The sequence below is a fragment of the Lotus japonicus genome, chromosome 1 (assembly GCF_012489685.1).
Source record: "Lotus japonicus ecotype B-129 chromosome 1, LjGifu_v1.2".
Lineage (NCBI taxonomy): Eukaryota > Viridiplantae > Streptophyta > Magnoliopsida > Fabales > Fabaceae > Lotus > Lotus japonicus.
In genome coordinates this window covers 112,411,913-112,436,011 of record NC_080041.1, presented here as the reverse complement: position 1 = coordinate 112,436,011, position 24,099 = coordinate 112,411,913, and the positions used below count along the sequence as shown (strand labels likewise).

The following is a 24,099-nucleotide window of genomic DNA, read 5'->3' as shown; positions in this document are numbered from 1 at the left end:
ATCATAGTAGTTCATTGATTTTTTTTTTTGGGCTTGCATTGCATTCGATAGTAAAAAGACTAAAGAAAAAGAAAAAAACAAATATTGGCAGCATGACATGAATTGGCACTTTAGAGCAACTCCAACGCAGGTTGCTTAACCTGGTTGGAGAAAATAAGCAACGTTGCTTATTTCTTGGAACCATTGGAGGTGGCTGAGCTGGCGTTGCTTATTCCTCAAAGTTAAGGAACGTTGCTTATTTAAGCGACATTGCTTAGCTTCCTGTCTTTTTCCTTTCTATTATAAAATATCATACTTTCTCTTTCATTCAACAACTGATTGCAGTTATAAAAAGAGAGGGAAACAATGATCAATGAGAAGAGGTAGAATAGGCAAATAAAAAACGTAAACAAATTTCAGAAGCAAATTCTAGACTTGAATCAATTTTTTATAAACGAAATCACCTATATAGTGAGAATAATGATTCATACACATTGCACCTATTTTCCACTTTCATTTTCTATTTATTTTTCTCTTCTTTATCAATTAAATTATTTATCACATTTTTACTTTCTCTTTTCTTTCTTTCTTTCTATTTCTCTCTTCCTCCGGCTATTCACACCTCATCACCTAAAAAATGAATTAGGTGTGAATAAAAGAGTATCCGTTTTAGTGACGTAGGTCACAATGTTCTTAAGGTGTTTATTTCAAGCGAACCTGGACATGAATCTTGTAAAGATTCAGTTAGATGCGTCATCGAAATGTGGGTTACAACAGTGCCAAGTATTCCGTCATTTTGGGCCCAAGTGGTTTCCCAATTTGTCATTTTCGCCAATTAAAATTCATGTGGAAGTTTTAGAATGATAGATACTGATTTAGAATTTAATTTAGGATTATAGTTTAAAAATTTTTAAAACATTAGCTGAATCTGTAAAAAAAAAATATGCACATTGTTTTTTGTCGTCGAATGTGCATATGCATATATTGAAATATTTAATTCAAATACAATAAAGAAATTTGCAAGAAATGCATATTGGGAAGGAAATGTTATTGATAGAATCAGTTAAACCGTTGCACTGATAGTCAATACAGTGCCTGGTGTCTTTTACGTATACCTCGTGTATAGCCAGTTTATCTCTTCAATGTAGTCTTTTACTAAAGCCTTTGGTAATTGGTAAAATAAACAGTATATTTTCATCAGTACTTTTAAAATGTTCATTATTTCTCATCAGTACATTCATAGGTTGTATCAATAACTAAGATCCGCATTTTGAACCTTAATCCTTACGATTTCACAAAGTACAGTTTCCGGCACACATGAAGGTGTCCAAGTACATATATACATACATACACTGATACACAAATTTATTTAAATCGAGCAAGTTAACAGAAAAGCTACTTTGATCAAAACGAAAACCATATTGGAAACCAGATACAGATCAAAATATGGTGTTGACAACCATCAAAGTTTAAATGAATTACTGCAATCATAAAACCAAGATGATTTCCAGCTAAATCTAAAGATGAACAAAACCTTGCCCATATCAATTTCTGGAAAAAAAACAAAATACTGCATAATAATGCTGGATCATGGGCCACGTCACACTATCAACACAGTATTCTAATCACATTAACCGCACTGTAAGCATTTGGGAAGAACGACAAAAAACATCTATTGATGCCTAGTCGCCACCACCACCCCTAGCACGTCCTCCCATTCGTCCCCCCCTAGCACGGCCATATCCCCTGCCTCCACCTCTGCCTCTTTCATAACCACCACCTCTTCCTCCTTCATAACCACCACCTCTTCCTCCTTCATAACCACCGCCTCTTCCTCCTTCATAACCACCGCCTCTTCCTCCTCCATAACCACCGCCTCTTCCACCTTCATAACCACCGCCTCTTCCTCCTTCATAACCACCGCCTCTTCCACCTTCATACCCACCACCTCTTCCACCTTCATAACCACCACCTCTTCCACCTTCATAACCACCACCCCTGGCTCCTTCATAACCGCCTCCTCTGGCTCCTTCATAACCGCCTCCTCTGGCTCCTTCATAACCTCCACCCCTGGCTCCTTCATAACCGCCTCCTCTGGCTCCTTCATAACCACCTCCTCCTCCACCTCTGCCTCCTTCATAACCACCACCTCCTCCACCTCTGCCTCCTTCATAACCACCACCTCCTCCACCTCTGCCACCTTCATAACCTGATCCTCTTCCACCTCTGCCACCTTCATAACCAGTACCTGTAGCAGAACGCAACACTTGAAAGATCAACTTATGATCCTTTTTCTTTTTCTGAAACTATATACAATTGTTTTTCATACTCAATGGAATGCAGGTGTGAACAAAGGAAAAGAGCAAAACCAAGTAGCATCCACAACTTGCATACTTCAGGAGGAAAAATATAACGAAGCAGCAGAAAAAAAAACCAGACATAGAATGAGAAAAACAAAAACTAAACTTCCTACTGTCATTTTCTTCATTAAAAGTTTAAGATAGCAAAAAAAGAAAAGACAAGCATAACCTAAAGGAAATCAGTCCTTGGAACAACAGACAGAAAGTCTAATAAATTCATCATCATCATCAAAGAAAAATGGAGAAAATATGCAATCAAGAGAGCATACCACGATATCCCCAACCTCTGCCTCGCCCACCACCTCGGCCCCGATTTGAATATCCACCATTATCTGTCAGGAACCAAGTGTCATTATAAAGACAAACTAAAAAGAAAAGTACCTGAGCAGTAAGATAAATAACCGAAGTACCATAACTCAGTTTTAAGAATTCATACCTTGATAATTTCCATATCCACCCTGATGATACCCATATCCACCTTGATAATTTCCATAACCACCCTGATAGCCGTAACCACCCCTTCCCCAATTCCTTCCTCTCCCTCTCCCCCGACCACGACCACGGCCTCGACCATATGAGTCTAAATGATATTAGATATGCTAAAAGTTAGAAATCAGAGTATAACATTTTAATGATTAAATATCAAATCATAGTAGACATATAAGCAGGATTACCTTCATTTATAGCATTATAAGGGCCCCGTGCTGGTTTTATAGGTTGCTGCTGATAAGTGGAGAGTTGCTTTGGTTGTTCCACATCATACGGAGCTTGATACCTACAAAACAAGTCATATAGGCAATATCATAAATACACCAAGTCAAACTATCCAGGAAATAATTCAAAATATATCTTGGAAAATTATTCCCAGCAGACCCTTTTAACAGGCAATATTTCAATTGAATAAAAGGATTGGACATAAAATCCTATAAGTTCTTAAAGAACTCACCCAGGAGAGCTCTTGTTTAATTCACTAGCTGACAAGGTGATTGAGATCATAGACACATGTCGGGTCATTTCCACACTGCATTGAATGTTAATTTTGAACTAATTAGCCACTCAAATACATAAAGACACATCAATGCAGAGGCTAAAATTTTGTGAAAACTTACGGTACAAGACCCTCTTCAATCGGCTCCCACACGTCTGTTATGCTAACTGAACTGATGGCAGTATCTTGGTGCAGCTGGGGAATCCTTTTCTGTTTAGGGAGATAACAATTACAAAAAAATCAATAAGAATTTTGAAGTATCTTGTATTTATTCTAGATTATGGACCTGTGAGCTTACTGATTTTTATCAATATTTCCATTTATTTCAGAGCTATTTTAAATGTTCGATTCTTTTATCCGAAACATATGTGGACTGTCATTTGCATTTGCATAAATTTTTATAGAAATACAAGGGGCATGAGAGTAATATCCTGTAGAGAAATATGACCTTCAAAATCTCTGCAATGGCAACTGTCTTGCTGATTGCTTGCCCCATGGCCTTCAAGACAATCTCTCTTGCATTCTTTTCCTGGATGAATTACAAAATACAACAATGAGACAGCATAAACCCGCATATACCATGACTAGTTTCTTGCAGATGAGTAGATTATTGGTAAGATAAAACATACATAGACAAACATGTGGACATAAATAAGTTGAGCTTTTCGTGAACTATTCATGTTCAACTCATTAAATGCTTGATCAAGCTTCTCTATTTCACTGAACATACAAAATCAAACTTCACTACAAGCTCAATTGTAAAATGAGCCAAGCTCAAACTTTATAGGATTACAAATAGTTCAACAATATGTATGTGTAATGAGTCAAGCTCAAACTTTATAGGCTTTCAGTTTTTCTCGGTTAATACATTTCTAAAGACAATTATTTCTTTCAATCTCTGCCACGTCTATCAGATGGCTTCATAATTTGTAATTACACCAATATCCTTCCTTGTTTGAGATTTTTCCAATTCTGTATCTGCTTTCCTAATGTCAGCCAGATTTCAAAAGCAGCCCTCTAGATCATATAACCACAACACAAACTGGGCTCCATATTTAGGTGAATGAAGTATATATTTACTTATTTACCCAACCCCATGATTGGTGTATGAGTGATTTCTTGTTATAGTTTTCCTATTGTTTTCTCCTGCCACAAATGAAGAAGAAGATTAACAGAGAAAAGCGCTACTCTATGCCATAAGCACCTTGCTCCAAAGGAGAACTCTTAATGATACTTTTTCAATTGCTACAATAGTAAGCAAGAATTAAAGGCAATCTACAAAGTCCAAGTAGACATTCACAGCATAGCTTTTACAGTGACAACAAGTCAATTTAAAACTTTTCTGTTACTAATACATGATTGTAGTAGACGTCATGTATCATCCCTGTTTTGGAATTACAGCCCACACCATTTGATTATCAGAATAAAGGACAGGATCCAACAAAATTGATACCTCAAAACTAACCAAACAAAATGTTCAATAGACACTGCATTTCCGGAAGGAAAAATAAAAGATACCACCACACAGTAACAGACATATAACAACTTGATTAATCCAGAAACCAAGGAGATAAGCTTAACAGTCCATATACAAAACAGAAAATACATTATCAACTTATTACTTCTCCCTTTCACTCATTAAATAAATGGTACCTGTCACCAAGTTCTTAATAGCAACGGCCAAAATGATAATTAGCAGTAAACTGTAGAGCTAAGATTTTTGTTATTTAACCAAATTTTTACAATAGGCAAAGAGAACAAACGCAAATTCAGAGTGTTATCAATCACAGATGACTGAAATAAACAAACCCCCTGAACTAAAAGTCAACAACCAAACCAGTAAACAGAAAAGAACGAACAAAAGGCAACAAGTCAATGTCAGCTCGTAACAGAGAACGCAACCACAATCGGCACAAAAACGATAAACCAATGATCGAATCAATCATCAACAACAAGCGAAAACACATAGAAGAACTCGGCATGCAAGGAATCGATGAGAATGCAGATTGATTGAAGGAAGAGAAAGGGGAAAGGAAGAGAGACCTGAAGAAGAGAAGTGGCGTAGGTGATGTAGTTGCGAATGGCGCCTTGGGTGGTGATTCGGATCTCGTTCTCGTTGATTGGGGACTCCGGCTTGGGTTTCTCGACCTTCTGGTACCTATCCATGGCTGCAATTTGGGAATACAGAGAGACAGAGAGAGAGAGAGAGTGAGAGTGAAATGAAACCCTAAACTTAAAACCCTAGAAGAGAAGGGTATAAAGTGTTTTTGTTTGTAAAACCTCAGGGTCCGTTTTTGGGTTTGCATTTGCATGCCTCTACAATCTCTTCTTTTATACGCCTTAGATTGTCTTTTCCATTTTTTAGTTTTTCTTGTTTTGTTTCTATACCACAACCACACATCTTTTTTCTATAATATGGCATGGTTATAATATATCCCCATCATATTATTAAGTAAATAATTTATGTTATTTTAATTTTCTTTAATAGCTTATAAAACTGTGAATTTTCATTTACATTTACATGTATGCATATAATTTCTTCTTTTTATACAAATTTTTAGGGTGAGGGATGATGTCTCAGTCCAAGGTAGGGAAAGTTGTTGGACTCAAAGAGAGAATTTATAGAAGACTTATATTTACCTCATCTTAAAATGACTAGCGGGTGTTGGAACATACAACTTGTTAGGTACGATATCTTGTCATGCTTCACTACATATTGAGCTTATGCATATAAATTTTTAAATATATATTTGTAAACTAATTTAAGATTGTTAAGTACTTTGATACATTTATATTTATACAAATTGTTAAGTATGTGTGCATCTAAAACATTTTTGTAGGGTTTTTCCACTACTAACACAACTTGTGAGTGTGGGGGCTGTCATAAGAGACAATGATAGCAACGTAGTGGTTGCTCGTGGTCTGAAGCTTGAAACGAGCCAAGGTGTATTTGGGTGTTCTTGAAGGGTTGATGTTGGGTGTCGAAATTGGGGCAAGACAAGTGACGTTGGAGACCGATTGTGAAAGAGTGGTTCAAGTACTTGAAAGCTTAGAGATGATAAACAATTTTCCGGGGCTAGTCATAGTGGAAGTTAAAAAAATGGTCCATTTCTTTGCTGCAATGACCTTTAATCATATTTATAAGGAAGCTAATAACGTAGCTCATTACTTGGATAAGTTTTTTCTTTCAAATGCTAATGAGTCTTTGTTCAATAAGGTACCTCCTTGCATCCAATCATGTACTCTTTTAGATTTTACCGAATATTTTCTAATGCAATTTTCATATATATTCCCTAAAAAAAGTTGAGCTCAAGGCATTGATGTGACATTCTTAATCATCTAAATTATGTTCATTGATACCCAAGCAAACTTTCTAGAAATAGACAGCTCTTATTTACACTTGTTCAACATAACCATGCATTTCAAAGTCTTACACAATTAAGTGGCTCATAGATATTTACTCTCATTACATAAGATGAATGAATTTGACCCAAAAAAAAAAGATGAATGAAATTCATCTACATCAATCACATTCCTCAACATAATTCATAATATACCTAATTATCGCCTTTTATAATCACCTCGTTACCGATAAGGCTTAACGACTTTAAAACATATAACTACTCATGTAGGAATCATAGTAACTTCAAGTTAAAGACTACATATATCATCATATCATTATCAGTTGTTACATTACTCAAGAAGTAGATTAAAAGTAAATGCTCGAAGGTTGTAAACTACATGTAAATTAAAAGAATGATGTACATAAAAACTGAAAGTTAAATGCTTGAATGTTAAAATGGGCTGAAAATAAATAGAAGTAAATTGATTTTAGACAATGGAATCAATCCTCAACCAATTTGCCAAACATCCCCATTGTTGTAAAATGGGCACTGCAACCCATATGAGAACAACTTTCACGATATCAGTACTCAGAAATGCGTCATAAAACTAAATGATTCACATAGTTTGATTACTTTAATTTGCATTTGAAATGACAAATATCATACAGTAATATCACTAGGAAAATATAGGAAGAGAAGGCAAAGGATTGATTGATCCATGCTATATATGACACCTAAACAATCATATACACACATTTATGATTATCTGTTACATACTTAACAAAAGCTTCTGCTCTTATTTGAAGTGAATATGTACAAGCCCTTGGTGCAGCTGAGCAGCAGCATCTGTAAGCTACAGTCTTGAGCAAATGGTTCTTCTAACTGAACCTTTCTTCTTTAGAAATGAGAATTGCCTTTGTTTTCTGTTGAATTGTAAAATCATGGCGTTACTTGGATAAAAATCAACAACAGCATCATATTGTTGACCGAAATTGGAGGTAGATTCAGAAAGTCATTATAAGTGATAAAATTAAAAGTAGAAAATAGAGATAATGGAAAACCTCAATAATGGTAATCAACTTGTAAACAAAAGTTGCTAAAATCTCAACCTCAACCACTCAAGAAAAATTCAATTAAAATAAACTTCAAGCACATTAAAAGCTACGAACATACTTAATATTCAAAAATTCAAAATACAAAAAAAATAAATCATGAAGTGTGACTCAGTTGTTACAATGAGCTACTGTTACAGACGTTTCCACATAAGCTGAGAAAAGTGCCATGCATAGATGTCATAAAAAAAGCTTAGTACCCTCTCAGGCAAGAGCTCACCGCAAGCATCGTCACCAGTCCAATTGGCTCTTGCGTGGACAGTATACATGCTGAGCTACCTTTGTGCTTAAATTCTAAACTCCAGATCATTTGGTCAGAGACTCCCACCAAGTCGGAAACTAACAATCTCAAAAACTAGAAAATGTATATTGTATTTCGATTCCTATCAATAGAGGACATTATATATTATAACTGTTTTATCTTAACTGGGGTCAGTGGATCCACTTGATCTTGAAAGGTTAATGGCTCAAAAGCTACTGATATCAATATCAACGCAATGATAATTGTCTCAACTCACTAACAAACAGAGAAACCTCACTCTCAACCAGAGCAATTCCTGGAAACTTTTCCCATATATTATTTTTTTAGATGTTCATTTAATTGGAAGTTCATTCTAAAGGATGCTTTATATGTACCAAAAAAAAAAGGATACTTTATGATTTAAAATTTGTGTTGGTTTGCATGTATAGCTTAATTGTTTCCCTAATCATCCACAAATCTGTACACTTGATCTTTGCCGTTAGCACATAGTGGATCTGAATTTCCATTCATAATAATTATTTAGTTAATTTAACGGCGTAAGTTTACCACCAGAACTAATCAGACAATCTGAACCTTCAGGCTTCAACTGACCTATATCTTGGAATTAAAGAATCAAAATATATCAAGACCATGGGGTTGGGCGCTATTCATTCATTAAATCATCAAAGGCTTAAAAAAATTATCATGTAAAATCTAAAATTTACTATTTATCAAGTTGACTGTGAAGGGACAAATAAGCAGCTTAGTGCAGCTGGGAGCAAAATGGTACTCTCAGATAACTTTACTACTCATTTTATCCATGCAAAATATTAGATGTCAGATAATTTTATTAAATAGAGTTTGTTAATTATAGAGTTTGTTAAGACAGAGTTTTGTTTGTTATGGACAAAAGAGTTTGTTAGAGTTTGTTAAGATAGAGTTAAGTTTGTTGAGGAAAATAGAGTTTGTCAGAAAATAGAGATCAAGTTAAATAGGGGTTTGAATTGTAGTTTAATTTGTAATATCACTAATTTGCTTTTTGTCTTCATATAAAGGATTATGCAGACAGTGAGTTACTCTAATGTCTCAAGCAATTCAGAGAACTAATTTTCCATCTTAAGAATGGTAACTCACCACATTGTGGTAAAATAGTAGAAAACAGCAAGCAAGTAAACAGTAAAGAAGATCTTAAAACATGTTTTCTTTCCCAACTTTGACTTGCACCATTCCCAATAGAGGTGAACACTAAATGCCGCAGAAATACATAAATATGAAATATCTTCCTAGCATCACAGAAGACGAAAACGTTTTCTCCATTATGAATCAAGTCAAAATAATCAACCAAATAATTTATCATAAAACAGAAAAGTAAAATCCATACTCTTTCCAAACAGAGTACTACTTTTAAAAACCTTGCACTATAGTAGAAACCAGACAAGGAAATTTAGACCTAAGGATCACTTATATGAACTGGTAAAGTTAACTAACAAAGAGGAAGTATTACATAGTCTTGCAACAAATCTGGCCAGTAAGTAAGCTTATAACTGTTACCCTATCAAGTGCAACTCATTTTATAAGGGAACAATTAACTACATATCTACTGTTCAAAAAATCATTTACATCAAGCAATCATTAGACTAACACTTAAATTTAATAAGGGCTGAAAGCTCAAACTGTTAGCGTGCATTTGGTGTAATACTTTGAGTTAATTAAGCCAATCAAACAAAGTCCGCATAAGATAATTGGGATTATAAATTATTTCATCATCAACAGGTAAACACAATCATTTGCGAAACAGAACATAACAGAACACAAAATCAAACCCAAAGGTCACAGGAATTTCCCAGAATCATGAAGCCAATAAGGTGAAGTAAAGAAACAGTGAGTACCTAGTTGGATATGATATGATGATGGGCAGTGGGGTTACTGAAGTTCACGTTGACCCAGAATACTATGCAGTGGAACAGTTGAAGAAAAGCTAATGACCTTATGAAACCTGTTCATGAGTGATGGCAATTGAGGCACTCTCCTCCATTCACACTTCCCAGACTCAGCATGAATCTCACAGACACAAGCTGGGTACATCTTGTGGTAATCTTCATTGAAAACATACACAAGATCACCCAACCCAACACACTTCAAGCTAGCAAACCTATCATCCTCATCACCATCAAACAAGCTCAAAAGCAAATCATGAGGCATCACTCCAATCTCACTGAACTCCATAGTCCTCTCATCAACCCTCCACAGTTTAAACGAAGACCCACGAGGCGAATTGGAATTGCAAACCCCAGCCAGAACCAGCGTCTCCCTAGACGCAATCAAGAACGAGAACACAACCCCAGGTGGCCTCAGAATCCTAACCTCACTCCAAACACGACGGTGCAGATCGAATGAGGAAACAAAGCAAGAGTAAATCCCAAAAACATAGAATCTTCCCTTGAACAAAGCAGAGGATAACGAAGAAGACGAGTTCCCAGATCTGAAATCTTGAGGAAGAGGAGGACCCAGTTCCCAATAACCCAAAAGCGGATCATAAATCTCAACATCCAAACGGTCCTCAATATCAACCAGGTTCCCAATAAACCTAACACCACCGACAACAATGAACTTAGGGTTTTGAAGAGATCGAGATTTATCATCATGGAAAACACCGAGAAGAGGGTTGATTCTGGGGTAGTGAAGCGGCGGCGCGGCGTGCCAGTGGGGGCGGAGGATCGGGGTGTAGAGGAAATTCGGCGCGGTGATGAAGAAAAACGAGGTGGTGCCGATGAAGGAGGTGTTGGGTTGGTGTTGCTGTTGCGGGGTGGTTGGAGTTGGGAGGAGGAGCCATGAGTTAGAGGAAGGGTCGAAGGCGAAGGATTGGTTGTTTTTGGAGGAGATGTTGTGGATGCCATGGATGAAGAACCAAGGTTGGTGTTGGTGTTGGAGGGAGTGAAGGGTGAAGAAGGAAGAGGAAGAGATGAGAGAGTGCCATTGTTTGCAGACGGTGGAGGCTCTGATGAGAGTGGGGATTGGGAGAAGTGAAAGGATTGAGGCTATGAGATCGGAGCTTAGGGTTGTGAAATCGGACATTGCCGAAATGGAAACAACGACACAACGCAGAGAAGAGAAGAGATGGGGTAGTAGTAGTTGGTCTATGTGTAAGTGTCGGTCGGTCACGTGCGGTGATTATACGTGTTATCCTATTAGTTAAAGAAAATTGGGACATGAACAAGAGCGACGCTACAAAATAGCTCTAACACGAGCAATTGTGTCTCTAGCCCAAAGGGATGCCACATCATCTCGAAGGTGGAGGACTTCCACTACATTCGCACAATCTGAAGCGCATATCATCTCTCTATAGCCAAGGTCCCAGCTATGAATCAAACCCAGCTCCATCATCGTGAGCAACTCTGCCAGAAACTCATATTTTTTTCAGCTCCTACCACTTGAGCTATCCTACGGGGACATATATGAGTTTAATTTAATTGATTTCCGTCACATCAAAAATTTATTTTTATTTCAATTAGAAACTAGCGTTTTTACCACGTGCGTTGCACGACGAATATTGATCTCATTATTTAGGTATGTATTAATGAATTAAGATAAGAAAAAAAATAAGTCTTTCACCAAATAAAATCACAATCAGTATCACACAACTTGCAAAATTTGACATAAACTTCATATATATTTAATCCTAAATATTTTTAAAATTATGAAAAATATACTTAAATTAGATGAAAAATTGTTCCCGAGAGTTAGCAAAAGTGGTAAAAATTAAGGATTGGATGAGAATGTAGAGTTAGCAAAAATTATTAGTTTTTACATGAATTATTTTTCACGTAAATTGTTTTTCCCCGTGTAAGTTTTTTACTATGTGATCAAAACATGATAAAACGTTTTAAAATCTGACTGAAAATTTGGCCCCAGTTGCTATTATTTAGCACTCATTTTACTTTGTCAACTCAAATCACAATTTTTTAAAAATGAAATGCATTAACTTAAATTGAATATTGAATCCTTAATCTATGAGATGATTCTATAAATTATATTTATTTCTTAAAAAAATAAAAGAATCCCAATTAATTATTATGAATGAATTCACAAATGATTTAGAGTGAAAAAAGTGTATTTTGTGTCTAAGTAAAATAATTTAAAATCCAAGTGATAAGTGTTTGCAACATCAATCTTGAACAAATATGTTTTGTCAATCAAATTCAATATTTCCGTGGAAATCGTGAGAGGATCAGAACCCTGAAATATTGAACAGATATATTATTTTTGTTGGTTTTATCTATATATGCAATTGCAGTTGAATGCTATGCCATTTAACTTGAATTCATACATAAGTTTCAAGCAAATCTGAACATGACTTGTTCAGCAGTGCAGACGCCTCCTGATCAAATAACACAAAGGTAACTGTGTCTTTTGAATCCATAACCCTTAGTTGAATTCTAAACTTGTGAATTGGAGAAACAACGTGACAATTACATGGCTCACAAAAATACATGTCATCGGCAGGATACACCTTCTTGCTACACTTGCACGCAGGAAAATGCCAGACCATACCATCTGCAATATACTTAACAGTACCAAGTACAACACAAAATGTTTTCTGAAAAAAAATGCATTAAACAATAACTGTAACATATGTTATTAGGACAGACATAATTAATATTATGGAATTATGAAGTGAACAATATACTTCAGCAAGATCTTTGAGTTGCTCGATGGTTTTCCCATCACTCTTTTTCAGAAAATCTTCTTCAAGGGATATTTTTTTTGAAGATTCTTGAAGCGGACTAATAACTTGTGCTGCAGAATTATTTGACTCTAGAAATCTAGGAATTAGGCATACATATGATTAATTCAAATAACTCTATCATAATAAGGGTGAAAATAAATACACAATTTTTGTGATAAATATTTCAGAATATAATGCATATATCAAAGTCTTCCTAACAGTAGCATGAATCTTGCAGGGCTGTCATTTTAAAAATAAAGAAATTAAGCAATTTATGAATGCATTGGAAAAATTAATTAAAAATTTTAAATCAAAAAAAAAAATGGTATACCTTGTCATCCATAAGTATCATGTCCATTGAAAAGGGTAGCTTAGAGCCATATAAGCTCGGACTAAGCCATAGATGACTGACTTTGGCAACAATTGTCCATGTTTCTTTAGAGGCATCCACCTTGGACAGATCGTCGATTCTTGAAGCCATCAGTAAAAAGGTTACTTTGAAATATGCAAGGAATGATGGAAAATGGTGGGAATGATGGATGAGAAATGTTTCATAAGGGGATATATATATAGTCTGAAATTAGGGTTCACACTCTGATTTTATTCCCTATGGTATTTCAGTAATAAAAGGAGCGGTCAAATTATTCATAGGAAATCAGCGTGTTATATTGGAAAAGTCGAGTCTTTTTGAAAATAATTTCCATCATATATTTTGCAAAGTCACGGGCCAATCCATCAATTATTCGTAAAAAATTAAAAAGATTCTTTAGCAGATGGCCTCCAATGTTAATTTCTTATAAAATTAAAAAGTCAAGCATTGATAATGCACGCATGGAATTGTGGGATTATGATTGAAAAAACGTGGATTTATGGTTTGAAAAAAGTCAAGCAGAAAACGCGTGGAGTTATGTTTTGAAAAAATCAAGCATTTATGATTGAAAAAAGAGGAATTATGATTGGAGAAAGTCAAGCAGAAAAACGTTCAATCATGGACGTAAAAAGTCAAGGTATTTAAAATTTAGATATCTGATTGCCAAAAGAATAGTAACGCTATGATTGGATTGGCTAATTCTAAGTCTGAATGTTTTTTGTGTATTAATCTGTTTTTTTGTGTATCGTCATTTAATAGGTGTTAATTTAATAGGTGACAAATTAGAGAGAGATTGATGTTGTCAATTAATGTGCGAGAGTCTCTCTGGCTGTGACACTTGTCAGCCAGAGAGATGGGTGTGAGGAAAGTCATTCTTAGAGTGTAATGTGTTGTAATTTTGTGGATAACGATTTTCTTTTATAAAGTATATAGATGAAAAGAAAGGTAACCGCTTGATTTTATGTGGTCAGTGATGAAGTTTGGGAGAAATTTTTAAGGGTTTTGAGATAATATTTTAATATATAGATTAAAATATTTTTTATCAACAATACATACTTATATTTGTAAAAAGAAAAAAAGAATTAAATTAATCTTGAAACAATATAAAGGAGTATACCAAAATTCTACTATTCATAAGACAGATTTTATTCTCATACTTTGAGGGTCAATTTACTTCATTTATCAATTATTTATTCTCCTTTAATTGTTGATATAAACACTTCAATTCACCTTATAGTTGTTAATAATTTATGCATTCATATGTTAAATATTAGTTTTTTTTTATTTTTCCCATTCACCAATTTTTTTACTTTTTATTTCCAAACGAAAATTATTCAGTGCCCAGTTGCTGCAGAAACCTGGAAACAATGGTATCAGTAGTTGAGTATAACCACAGTTCAGCCATTAGGGGTTAATTCCCATCTACAGCAACACTACTTACCCTCACTTACAACAAAGCAAAATGACTTTTTCAGGGTGATTTGGTTTGTTGTAGCCTGGTCAATCTGGTTGCATCGGAACCGTGCTATTTTTCATGGAGGTATTGGCGGTAGGGAGGGTTCCATACTGGAGAGTGCCCAAGTTCGCTCTCGTCTCTGGCTCACGGGTAAAGTCAAGGGGTTCAATTGCTCTGCATACGAGTGGCTTGTGCAACCAATTCTCTGCTTAAAAGCAATTTGCTAATTACCTTTGTTGGGGAGAGGGGTTGTTTGATTCTGTTGTTCCTTGACTCTTGAAGGTTATGTCATTGTTGGCATCGTGGGGGCTGGAGAGGGAGCTTGAAGAGACCGCAGCTGGAAAGGGCTGCTCTTATGTCATTGCTTAGATTGAGATCTTTGTGCCCTGTTTTCTATTTGCTTCTCGTGTCCTCTGTTTTGTCTTACTATCTGTACATGTTTCTTTTTTCTAGGTTGTGTAGTTTTTCACTTTTTCTCTTGCTTTGTTGCCATGGGTGGCACCCCTTGTGCCTTTTAATATTTTCATTGGCTTATCCAAAAAAGAAACTTTATTCTCTTTTAATTGTTGATTGAACACTTCAATTCACTTTATAGTTGTTAATAATTTATGCATTTCTATGTTAAATATTAGTTTTTTTTCCCTTCACAAATTTTTTTCTTTTTATTTCCAAACGGCTTTTGAATGCGAGCAAAAATTTGGGCTCCCATTTTAATGCGCTTGCAGGAGAAGGGTCAATTGTACTATAACAGTTTGTATATCCAAGTTCTTCTACAACATGAGCTCTGCTAGGGTTTTTATGTTTGCTACTGGTGTTGTTGCCACTTCGCCTGAGGAAAGCGACCTCCTCCGCCGGAGTACGTTTAAAGCGAAAGGAACCTCAGGTTCTGCGGCCCCTAAGAGGAAGCCTTTATCGTATAAGGACATTGTTTCTGGCATTAATGGTAGGTATGATGATGAGGAAGATGACGACTTTATTGACAACTCGGGCTCTGAGATGGAGGAGGAGGAAGACCCTATGGAGAGCGACAATGATGAGGAACCGGTAGTGAGGGAGGAGGACCCTTTGTGTTTAGCCATCAAAGTAACGAAGCAGGAGATTAAGGAAGCTAGAGATCAGTGGAGGAAGGTTGTCATCGTTAAGCTTGTAGGGGGGAAAGTGGGACTGGGTTTCTTGAAACGGAGGCTTGCTCGGCTATGGAATCCAATAGGGGAAATGGAGGTCATCGACCTGAACCATGACTACTTTGTGATACAGTTTGGTAATGCTGCTAACTACAACCATGTGTTTGATGGTGGCCCTTGGATAATTCTGGGTCACTATCTTGTTGTCCAACAGTGGAAACTAGAATTCAAGCCTGCAGAAGGTGAGTTAGGGAAGGTAGTTGTGTGGGTGCGCATTCCTGACTTTCCTATTTAGTACTATGGCAAGAACTTCCTCTGGAGGATTGGGAGATTTCTTAGTAGAATGGTAAAAATTGATAATCTTACTTTGAGAAGAGCACAGGAGGATATCCTATCACCAAAAGGAATTGAGAGAGGCCAGTTTTCCCGCATATGTGTTGAAGTGGACCTGAGGAAGGCTTTAGTGGCCAAGTTCTTGTTTAATGATCAAACTTATGGGGTGGAGTATGAAGGCTTGAACCAAATTTGTTTCCATTGTAGTTGATTTAGTCACAAGGTAGAGGGTTGTCCATTGCTAGCAAATCTGGTAGTGGTAGGGGGTGCCTCGCAGGGAGATGAGCCTAGCCAGAAGAACCAGTGACGAGCGATCAGCCTTTTGGCGAGTGGATGATCGCGAGGATGAGGCATCGTCAAGAGAAGAGGGCAGTTATGGCGGCAGTGAGTACCCAGGATGGAAGGAGACAAACCTTAGCTGCCAACCTGGCTTTAATGCATTATTTAATGCAGAATCTGAAACGACCCCGGATGATATCAATCAAGTTGCGAATCCGGTTCAAATTATGGGGGTTGACCAAGCAGTTATGCGTGTGCGTGTAATTCTGACATTGGATGGAGGAATTAATGGGGGTGAGGTGGTTATTGATACTGCAGTAGGAAGGAATATTCCCTCAAAGTCAGTCAATGATAGTGGAAAAAAATTCAAATGACAGACACAACATTGAATATGGGTGGGCGTGTAATCCCCTGCCTTGGAGGGAGTAATTAATGGAGGAGAGATGATTATTAATGCTGCAACAGTAGGGAATATTCCCTCAAAGTTAGCTAATGATAGTGGACCAGAAATTCAAATGACAGACAAAGCATTGAATAGGGTGCACAGAGGAAAGAGTATTGTGAATCAAGGTATTAAATCAAGGTATTGCTATTCAATCTGAGCGTGAGGCCACCAATAATCGTAATCAAACCCGCACCCCACTTAACATCAAGGGTGGTCCACGTAACATGAATATGGCAAAAAGGCTAGCACGTGACAAGGCGCCTGACACTAACTCGAAAAGTGCCCACCCTTACCTTTATCACCCAGTGGTTGTACATGGAATTTTAGGGAATGATGGTAACTAGAGACTGGCGAATATGTCCAAAGGAGCTCCTCTTAATGAGTCGAATGATGTTTGTCATAAGGAGAGAGATAATAGTTTGTCTCCCTGTGCCTCCACTAGAACAACTTAATGTTGTGTGTTCCTTGCCCACCTTCTCTTCTATTGTTTATGATGAATATAGTTAGCTGGAATATTAGAGGGGCGGCGGCGAAAGGCGTGCATCTAATGATTAGAGACCTTGTTCACAGACATTCTGTTTATTGTCTTGTTATTCTGGAGCCTCGTGTTAGTGGGGCTAGAGCTACGTCTATTATTAGACATTTGGAGTTCTAGGGCATCCATGTGGAGGAGGTTGTGGGGTTTTCTGGCGGTATTTGGATCCTTTGGGATACAACGGTCATGGATATTCAAATTTTGATATCTCATCGCCAATTTGTGCATACTAAGGTGCGCGTCCTTGGCGATTCACAAGAGGTTTTTGTTACCTTTGTCTATGGTAGCCCTAAAGCTACTTTCAGGTTTATATTGTTGGATAATCTTCCTTTACTTAGGCCTTCTTCTGATGACCCTTGGATTGTTTTGGGGGACTTTAATGCTTATCTTGAAGCGGGGGATAAAGCTGGAGGTAATGGACTGAATTTGGCTAGTATACAGCGCTTCCATTCTTGTCTCGTTGCTTGTTGAGCGATCCTTGAGGGAGGGAGAGGATTGACTTGTTTCATTGGGTAGTTTCAGAGATGATGTTACCGCCTGGAATCATGAGGTCTTTGGGAACATCCTTTAGAGGAAGCAGCGTTTGATGAGGAGATTGGAGGATATTAATCTTCGACTCAGTATGACGTTTGATCGAGGGCTTGATCACCTCCAGATGAGGCTTTGGAAGGAGTACAACACAATTCTAGTCTAGGAAGAGCTTATTTGGATGCAGAAGTCTAGATGTTTGCGGTTGCAATTTGGGGACCGAACCACCAGCTTCTTCCATACTGCCACCTTGGTTCGTCGGAAACGAAATCGCATTGAGGCGTTGGTGGGAGATGATGGTAGCCTGATCACTGATTACGATGCTCTTAGGAGCTTGACTTATAATTTTTATCGGGATAACTATTTGGAGGATGGGGTGGGAGGTATTCTTGCTTGTAATACGTTCTTCAACCCTATTTCGGAGGCTTTCTTGGAGCTTTTGCATGCTGACTGTAGTGATAGCGAGGTGAAGGAGTAATGACAAACATATTGAGGAGTGTAATGGGTGATTTGGTTGCTCCAAACCACTGAAGTTTTGTTCTGGGTAGAAATAGCTCAGATAGTATTATTATTGTTCAGGAGGCCTTTCACTCTATGCGAACTATGAGGCGGGAGAAGGGTTGGCTTGCCATCAAGGTGGATCTTGAGAAAGTCTATGATCGACTGCGTTGGTCATTCCTCTTAAAGACTCTTCATCTCATTGGCTTGGGAGATCAGTTGTGTTCTTTGATCATGCAGTGTGTCACCTCTTATAGTTTCCAAGTGTGCTTTAATAGGGAGCGAACCGAGTCTTTTCGGCCACAAAGAGGCCTAAGGCAAGATGATCCACTCTTTCCCTATTTTTTATGTTATGCATGGAGAGGTTGGCTCACCGGATTAATGATGCTATTGGGTGTGGGGATTGGAAGCCTATCAAGCTATCTAGATGGGCCTCTGATTTCTCATATCTTCTTTGCTGATGACTTGCTTCTGTTTGGTGAGGCTTTAGTGGACCAGATGGAGACTATTGTAGCTTGTTTGGATTACTTTTGCACGGCTTCAGGGATGAAGGTAAGTATTGCTAAGACTCGAATGATGGTTTCCTCTAATGTGGGTCATAGTGTAGCTAATCATCTTTGTGGAGTAGCGGGCCTCTCATTGACTAGTGATCTTGGGCGGCACTTGGGAGTTCCTCTTATGCATCAGAGAGCTAATGTCGGTACATACCAATACATATCGGACAAGACTCAAAAGCGATTATCCTCTTGGCGTACCAATGTTTTGAACTTTGCAGGGAAAGTAACTCTTGCTAAGTCTGTTGCAGTGGCCCTCCCTAGTTATTGTATGCAAACAAGTCTTCTCCCCAAGGAGGTTTGTTATAAATTAGAGAGGATGCAGCGAGACTTTATTTGGGGCTCTTCCGAGGGCAACCGTATAGCTCACCCAATGGTATGGGCTAAAGTTTGTTGTCCAAAACATGAAGGAGGGCTTGGGCTGTGACAAATGCATGATTTTAACCGTGCTCTTATTATGAAGCTAAGGTGGGGGCTTGTCTCGAATCCAAATTCCCTTTGGGCTCAAGTGGTGAGATACAAATACTTACGTGGCTCTACTACTATTCTTGTTGTACAGAAGAAGCACTCTGAGTCTCATGTTTGGCATGTTATCAGGAACACGTAGGAAGAGCTAAATCAGAATGTTCGCTGGAGGTTGGGTGATGGGAGCACGGTGAATTCTGGAGTCATCGGTGGCTACACACGGGTATCATCTTGAAGGATATTGCGGTAGCTCCCACTGATATAGTCAACATGTCAAAGTCAGTAGCAGATTTGTTCGATCACCATAGGGCAGCTTGGAGACTTTCGGAGTTTCAGCATCCACTAAGAGTTCAGATGATGTAGACCACAATGCCATACATCTTATTGTATTTGAGCTTCTTTGTCTATATAAGAGCATCTCCAATGCTAGGTTCTTAGTACTATTCATATGGCCCGTATTGCCACACGTGCTTAAGCAACTTTTGCAGATTTTGCTCCAACTATGAGTTCTTAGAGCATCTCCAATATTAGGTTCTTAGTTCTTAGCACTATTCAAGCGAGCCTGTATTATCACATGTGCTTAAGCAACTCTCAAGCAATTTTTGCAGATTTTGTTCCAACCATGAGTTCTTAGCTCTCATTCTTACCGCTATTCATCTTGTCCCACCACACCACATTATTTATACTTTTTATTTTCATAAAACAATAAAACAAAACTCATAAAGTAATAAATCAATTTAGATGAGAGAGAACAAATCTTTTTTTATGCTAAGAACTCATAAAGAAAAGTTGCTTTTATAAGAACTAGTTCTTATTTTTAAGAACTAAGAAATCCACGTCACCCACCTCCAATGCTTAAGAACATAGTTCTTAGTTCTTAACTTAAGAACTCACCTCTAAGAACCAGCATTGGAGATGCTCTTGCTAGGTTATTAGTTCTTAGCACTATTCACGTGGACATGTACTTCCAAATGTGTTTAAGCAACTCTGAAGCAATTTTTGCAGATTTTGCTCCAACCATGAATCTTTAGTTCTTAACACTATTTATCTAGTCCCACCACACCACATTATTATATTTTTATTTTCCTAAAGTAATAAAACAAAAGTCATAAAGTAATAAAGCAATCTGAATGAGAGAGAAAAAATATTTTTTTATACTAATAACTTATAAAACAAAGTTGTTTTTAGGAACTAAGAACTTCACGTCAGCCATCTCCAATGCTTAAGAACATGATTCTTAGCTTTTAACTTAAAAATTCACCTCTAAGAACTATCATTGGAGTTGCTCTAAGGAGCTCTCCTAATAATTTGCAAGGCATTCAGTTTTTTCATAGTTCTAAAACTCGGCTCGGACCGACCGGTTGGACTGAAACTCGGTCACCTGACTATTGCAATGGAAGATGGTTCGAGCCTCTCAGCAGATCGAAATTGCAATGGAACCGGTGAAAACCAGATTGACTCGGACGGTTTGATGATTAAACCGATGACTCGACCAGTTTTGGTTGGACCGGCGAGTCACCAATCCTTTTTTTTTTCTTGTGGGAAATTCGATTTTTTTATGGAATACATACATTTATGGATAGTTAATGTGTTTTTTTTAATCAGGATAATTAATATATTTTTTTGAACAGTAAGATAATTAATGTTGGTGGATAATTAGGTAGAGTTTGGAAATCGTACAGAACATGACACAACAGAACGAAACGGAAAGGAACAGAACAATAATGTTATGTACACTGTGTTTGGTAAATACATCACGGACAAATGAGAACCATACAGTTAATTACACATATACCCTTATTAATATTTTAGATAAGTATTTTAAAAAATTGTTTTGGATATAATAACTTTTTCATATCATATTACATTTTTTTAAACAAATAAACATAAAAAATAGATTGAGTAAAAAGATTGGAACCGTTTAGATTGAGTAAAATCTAAAAAGATAACACATTTAAAAAAATAAAAAAATAAAAAAACCAGTTTCAAAAAAGAAAAAGAAAAAGAAAAAAGAGGCTTCTTCCTCAAACATAACGCTGCAACAGCAGCTTCAATGAATCAATGGCCTCTCCCCTTTCATGGCTGTTTCCTCTCACAGCCAAGCAACCTTGCTTCGCCACAGCCACCGGGATGCCTTCCTCCATCAAGTCGCACCCGCATCCGCCACGCCGCGACAAGAGACCATCACGCCCAATGGCCAGATCCGTCGCCATGGATGCTCATGCCGCTGCAAACGAAGCCAAATTGTGAACCGTGTAACCTAGATCTCTTCCTGCACCACACATCCCTCTCCCTTATGCGATTTGGCCACCCAGCAGTGCATGGTGGTTCCGCCGTCGAGGTCGGTGGCGACAGAGCGGAGGCCGGCGTGGTGAATGAATGGCAGTATAACCAGTCTCTTGAGGCGGAAAGGCTGAAGATGTGTGAAGAGGCAATTTAAAAGCACGCACAAAAGCCTTGACCCATGGAACAATCAGTAACACAACACAATTTCATCACCCAATACTCACATCCACCATATGTCCACCCACCCAACATAACCCAATCCTCAATTCACAAATTTTGCAAACAAAGCATTGGACTATGGCACCATTCAAACAAAGATGAACAAATACCACGCAACTCTGCAGACATGAAAAAGAAAGAGGGCCCAACAAATCAGAACTCAAGATTACCCAAATACCTTCCAATTACAGCAGCGTTTTGTGCAGACCCAAAGCTACATCATAAAATGCAAACCAGCCAATGAATAGAGTTCAGAATCAACTAAAGAGCATGGGTTTTACAGATTTTGAAGGCAGTATAAAGGATTTAAACATGGATTGAAACACCAAGCCGAAAAAACTAGCTCCAAAATCAACCAAAACCCATCAAGTGAAGCACCCAAAAAAAGCATAAAATAGGGTTCACGTGAGATTGCGCAGTGCAGCACGGTGAGAACCCAATTTCACGTTTCAAAATTTCAAAAAAGAGAAGACAAAAGAGAAGGAGAAGAACCTTGGTTGTGGGATGAAGGAGGTAGCAGAGAAGAACTTGCAGAAGAACAAGGTTAGGGCCGGCACACGACTTCCTTCAGAATGAAAAGAAAAGAAAGAAACCAATGTCATTATAATTACAATCGTGCCACCGCGTGTTTTCATTAGTCTCGTTTCCGTTTTCATTGAAAATGTGAAAACGACTTTTTTTTTATTTTCAAAAGTTGACCCAAATATTTTCAAAATTTTAATCAAACACGTTTTCACAACTATTTTCTGTTTTCTTTGAAAATGAAAACAGAAAATGGCTAAACCAAACAGGCCCTTACTTTTGTAAAAAAAGAAAAACAAATATGAGAAACAGAGATGGAGAAGAAATGATAAGTTAAGGAAATATGAGAATAGATTCAGGGTAATTTTGTCTTTGTAATGAGTGTTCCGTTCCGTTCTCTTCCGTTCCACCCTTTTTTATGGAATTAAAATGTCCCATCCATAGACTCTTGTGTCATGTTCCGTTCCATCTTAAAAACACGACAAACGTGGAACAGAACGCATATGTCCCGTTCCGTCCCGTTCAAACGTGTATACCAAACGCTACCTTAATGTCTTTTTGTAATCAAGGTAATTAACCTTGGTAGATGGATAGTTTATGGTCAAATGATCAAACTTTATGTGTTAAGGTGAATAGTTGAAGGTCATTTAAAAATTATTGTAGTAGCAAGGATTTGAACCCTTGACTTGAGAGGAATTGGGTTAATGTCTTACCACTACACCAAGTTGATATTAGTTGTAGAAGTATACATTTTATTAAATTTATATAATACACACTATATTCAAATAAAAGTTTTTGTGCAGTAATAATGATTTTAAAATTTTGAGTATGAATTTATTAATTATTGTTAGCTAGTATTACTAATTTTAAATTTTTTTAGTGCAAACCGAGTCAAGCAGTCCGTCCATTGACCCACTGGTTCGACCAGTTACTCATTAACTCAGTACCTCGACTGAGTCGATGTCCGAGCCGAATTTTAAGACACTGAGTTTTTACTCATTAATAATATAAGTGCATTGCACGTGCTTTGCACCGGTTTATTTATATTTCTACTAGTACTTTTTACCCGTGCGATGCACGGGTATATTCATTTTTAGTTGTTGTGTGTGTGTTTTTTTTAATATGTCTTTTTTTTTAAAATATTTTGCTGATTAAAAGATATAAATTTATTTTAGACTATTTTCTTGAAAGTAATTTATCTTAGACTATGAATTCTTAAATTTTGTTTTTTCTTTTTACCAAATGTTTGTTCTTGTTTTTTTGGTTGTTATTTTGTTTTTATCTTTTGTATTTGTTGTTTTAAATGCTAGATTAATATTATTTTTATATTTATTGAATAGTTTATCCTGGGGAGTTGAAGTAACATGTATGTGCTAAGAATATGTGTTGTTTTTTTTTTGGCAATTGACATTATTTCATTGAGAATAAAATTGAGTGTGTAATATTTCACATTTTTTGTAAAAATATTTCTTTCATATGACATTGCGAAATACTTCTTTGTAAACTACATTTGAAGTATTATGAGAATTGTTGTCATCGCCATGCAAATGAGGATTTTTAATCTTTTACGATGAGTGACTCTAGAGATTGCTATATATAACTGGTCATGTGAAAACAACAGTTTTGGAAAATAATAATCTCACCCCTTTTAAAGACTTTCCGTGACTTTTGTTTATTGTCATGACAAAAGAGTGTGTGTAGGCAAACCTGAAGAGTTTAATGTGTTTAAAAACTC

The 24,099-nt window shown here is 37.0% G+C and overlaps 2 protein-coding genes across 2 annotated transcripts; both read right to left on the bottom strand.

Annotated features, from left to right (window-relative positions):
- Positions 1-1,362: 1,362 nt before the first annotated feature.
- Positions 1,363-5,642, bottom strand: LOC130729324 (glycine-rich cell wall structural protein). The gene is made up of 8 exons (XM_057581041.1): positions 5,371-5,642; positions 3,776-3,856; positions 3,449-3,537; positions 3,286-3,360; positions 3,014-3,114; positions 2,776-2,919; positions 2,609-2,671; positions 1,363-2,227 (listed from the first exon to the last, which is right to left on the bottom strand). The coding sequence occupies exons 1-8, from the start codon at positions 5,491-5,493 to the stop codon at positions 1,662-1,664; spliced, it is 1,242 nt and encodes a 413-aa protein (XP_057437024.1). The 5' UTR covers positions 5,494-5,642; the 3' UTR covers positions 1,363-1,661.
- Positions 5,643-9,913: 4,271 nt separating this feature from the next.
- LOC130729323 (F-box/kelch-repeat protein At3g24760-like) lies at positions 9,914-11,195 on the bottom strand. Its single transcript, XM_057581040.1, has one exon. The coding sequence runs from the start codon at positions 11,097-11,099 to the stop codon at positions 9,948-9,950; it is 1,152 nt and encodes a 383-aa protein (XP_057437023.1). The 5' UTR covers positions 11,100-11,195; the 3' UTR covers positions 9,914-9,947.
- Between the last annotated feature and the right edge of the window lie 12,904 nt (positions 11,196-24,099).

Excerpts from the sequence above, each read along its gene's own strand:
- LOC130729324 (XM_057581041.1), bottom strand. The coding sequence starts at position 5,493 with ATGGATAGGTACCAGAAGGTCGAGAAACCCAAGCCGGAGTCCCCAATC. Across the intron at positions 3,115-3,285 it reads TTAAACAAGAGCTCTCCTGG|GTATCAAGCTCCGTATGATG; the intron begins GTGAGTTCTTTA and ends CTTGTTTTGTAG. Across the intron at positions 2,228-2,608 it reads CAGAGGTTGGGGATATCGTG|GTACTGGTTATGAAGGTGGC; the intron begins GTATGCTCTCTT and ends GTTCTGCTACAG.
- LOC130729323 (XM_057581040.1), bottom strand. The coding sequence starts at position 11,099 with ATGTCCGATTTCACAACCCTAAGCTCCGATCTCATAGCCTCAATCCTT.